This window comes from Primulina eburnea, chromosome 1 (assembly GCF_022965805.1).
Source record: "Primulina eburnea isolate SZY01 chromosome 1, ASM2296580v1, whole genome shotgun sequence".
NCBI lineage: Eukaryota > Viridiplantae > Streptophyta > Magnoliopsida > Lamiales > Gesneriaceae > Primulina > Primulina eburnea.
Window position 1 is genome coordinate 52,013,607 of NC_133101.1, and position 2,718 is coordinate 52,016,324.

Sequence of the window (2,718 nt, forward strand, 5' to 3'; positions counted from 1 at the left end):
GTCCGAACACGTATTGAGAAAGTACCACATCCTCCAAGTGATTGTGGAAAGAGGAGATGTCTCTCGATTGACAAAGTCGGCTCCGCAGATAATGTTGCTAATCTTATAATGTCCTTCCCACCGAGCTTCCAGCTTCCCAACATCCCCAGCAGGGTCGACTTTCTTCATGACTAAATCCCCTACTTGGAAGTCTCGGATCCGGACCTTTCTGTTATATGATTTCATAACCCGGCCCCTATATGCCTCCATCCGAATGAATGCTCGGTCTCTCTTTTATTCTACCAAGTCTAATTCCATGGCTCGGCTTTGGTCATTATTGTCCGGGTAAGATTCTATCCGGGAAGAAGTTTTCCCGATCTCAACTAGAAGGACTGCTTCAGAACCATATACCAAATTGAAAGGAGTTTCTTGAGTAGGTGCCCGAAGAGTGGTTCTATAAGCCCATAGAACACTGGGTAATTCTTCCACCCAATCTTTTCCTTTGCCTTGTGGCCTTGTTTTCAGCGCTTGTACAATAATTCTGTTGACGACTTCTGTTTGGCCTTTAACTTGAGGATATGCAACAGAGGTAAAATATTGAGTGATCTTCATTTCCCTGCACAATGCCGTAATTCCTTTGCCCTGAAACTGTCTCCCATTGTCCGAGATCAGTATTCTGGGCACTCCAAACCGGCACACAATATTTTTCCACAGAAATTACAATACCTCCTGCTGAGTGATTTTTGCCAAGGGCCCAGCTTCAACCCATTTGGAAATGTAATCAACAGCCACTAACAAGAGTTTTTTATGAGCCCGGGCAATTAGGAACGGACCCACAATATTCATGCCCCATTGATCAAAGGGGCAAGATGCCTAGATAAGCTTCATGAGAGTGGCCGGGTTGTGCTTGAAATTCGAGAGATGTTGACAGTCCTCACAAGCTTGGACCACTCGAGCAGAATCTTGACTTAAGGTTGGCCACCAGAAACCAGCAAGCATTGTTTTTCGAGCCAAAGACATTCCTCCGAGGTGCTCGGCACAACATCCTTCATGAATTTCTCGGAGGACATCATCCACCTCTTTCTCAGATAAGCATTTCAAAAGAGGTCCCTGGAATGATCTCCTGTACAACATATTATTTAAGAGAACAAACCTGAGAGCTTATCTCTTAGTTTTTTGAGCTTGAGTTCTGTTCATTATTTACAATAAACTTGATCAGAGGTATCATCCAGGAGTCCTCGGTTGTTGGAAATATTTCTTCCTCGGTGGAAAGCATCAACCGAGAAACAAGCAGGACCTCCTGGGTGCCGACTTCAGACAAAGAAGCATCGATTTTTTTGCCAGAGCATCTGCCTCTCTATTCTCCTCCCGAGGTATTTGTTGCATACTCCAATCAACAAAGACTTCTGATTGGGCTTTGATGAGCTGTAAATATTTGAGCATCCTGTCATCCTTAGCTTCATAAACACCTTATATTTGTTGAGTGATGAGCTGTGTATCAGAATATAGGATAATCTGGGAAGCTCCAACTTCTCGGGCAGCTCGGATACCTGCGAGAACAGACTCATACTCGGCCTCATTATTGGTTACCTGGGAGTCAATCCTCAGTGCCAATTTAATCTTTTCTCCTGGGAGAGATATTATTACAACCCCTACTTCGCATCCAGCAAGGCTCGACGCCCCGTACACAAATACTCTCCATACTTCCTCTTGCTCGAGTTGAACCATTTCTGATAAGAAATCTGACAAGGCTTGTGCCTTGATGGCAACCCAAGGCTTGTACTCAATGTTATATTCTCCTAACTCTACTGTCCACTTGATCATCCGCCCGGACACTTCAGAGTGAGTCATGATCCTACCAAGAGGACTATTGGTAAGAACAACTATTTGATGAGACAGAAAGTAAGGCCTTAGCTTCCGGGCAGTCATTATCAAGGCCAAAGCAATCTTCTCCACTTCGCTGTACCGGAGCTCGGGTCCTCTTAGAGTATGGCTGACATAATAGACAGGCTTTTGGTCAGAGCCTTCTCCTTTTATTAGAACTGAGCTGACGACATACTCTGTAGTAGATAGATAAACAAATAATCTCTCCCCGGGCTTTGGCTTCACCAACACAGGGAGCTCTGCAAGATGAATCTTCAAATCCTGGAAGGCCTGTTCACATTTCTCATCCCATCCAAATTGTTGGGCCTTCCTCAAGAGTTGAAAGAAAGGATAACTCCTGTGCGCTGACCGGAAAATAAATCGAGAAAGGGAAGCAATCCTCCCGGTCAGCTTCTGTACTTCTTTGACAGATCGAGAAATGACATGCACATCACAGATTTGACTTTCTCCTGATTCACCTTGATCCCCCGATCTGTCACTATATCACCTTGCCATCGTCTTCTCCTCTCACCTCCTCCTCCCTCATCTCCTGCTCCTGCTCATGCTCATGTCTATCCTCGGGTGGTGTAACATGATGAGAAACTTCTTTCCTGGCCATAGATTGCTTTATGGCATCGGATACAATCTTTTGCAGCTCTTCCGAGGTCAAAGTAATGAGATTTGGTCCGGTGTTATTAACATAAACTTGTCTTGAAGTCTACCCTCCATCATCCTGGGCGCAAGAGTTATCTTGGTTGGTTCTTCTCGTACGAGCCATATCAACGTCTTGAACTCAAGCTTCCCACAGACGGTGCCAATGATGTAATCTCGCTGAAATGAGTGAGCCGGGTAAGAAGCTCCAACGAATCATATCAA

The 2,718-nt window shown here is 45.0% G+C and overlaps 1 protein-coding gene across 1 annotated transcript; it reads right to left on the reverse strand.

The window, feature by feature from the left end:
• Window positions 1-273: 273 nt before the first annotated feature.
• LOC140807924 (uncharacterized) lies at window positions 274-2,461 on the reverse strand. The gene is made up of 6 exons (XM_073164882.1): window positions 2,351-2,461; window positions 1,530-2,169; window positions 1,277-1,448; window positions 918-1,102; window positions 706-770; window positions 274-627 (listed from the first exon to the last, which is right to left on the reverse strand). The coding sequence occupies exons 1-6, from the start codon at window positions 2,459-2,461 to the stop codon at window positions 274-276; spliced, it is 1,527 nt and encodes a 508-aa protein (XP_073020983.1).
• Window positions 2,462-2,718: the final 257 nt, after the last annotated feature.

What these genes read in the sequence shown, in the direction of transcription:
- LOC140807924 (XM_073164882.1), bottom strand. Translation starts at nt 2,461, where the DNA reads ATGGCCAGGAAAGAAGTTTCTCATCATGTTACACCACCCGAGGATAGA. An exon ending in GTATGAGTCTGTTCTCGCAG is followed by an intron (nt 1,449 to 1,529) that starts GTATCCGAGCTG and finishes AACAAATATAAG; the next exon opens with GTGTTTATGAAGCTAAGGAT. An exon ending in TGCTCGAGTGGTCCAAGCTT is followed by an intron (nt 771 to 917) that starts GTGAGGACTGTC and finishes AACTCTTGTTAG; the next exon opens with TGGCTGTTGATTACATTTCC.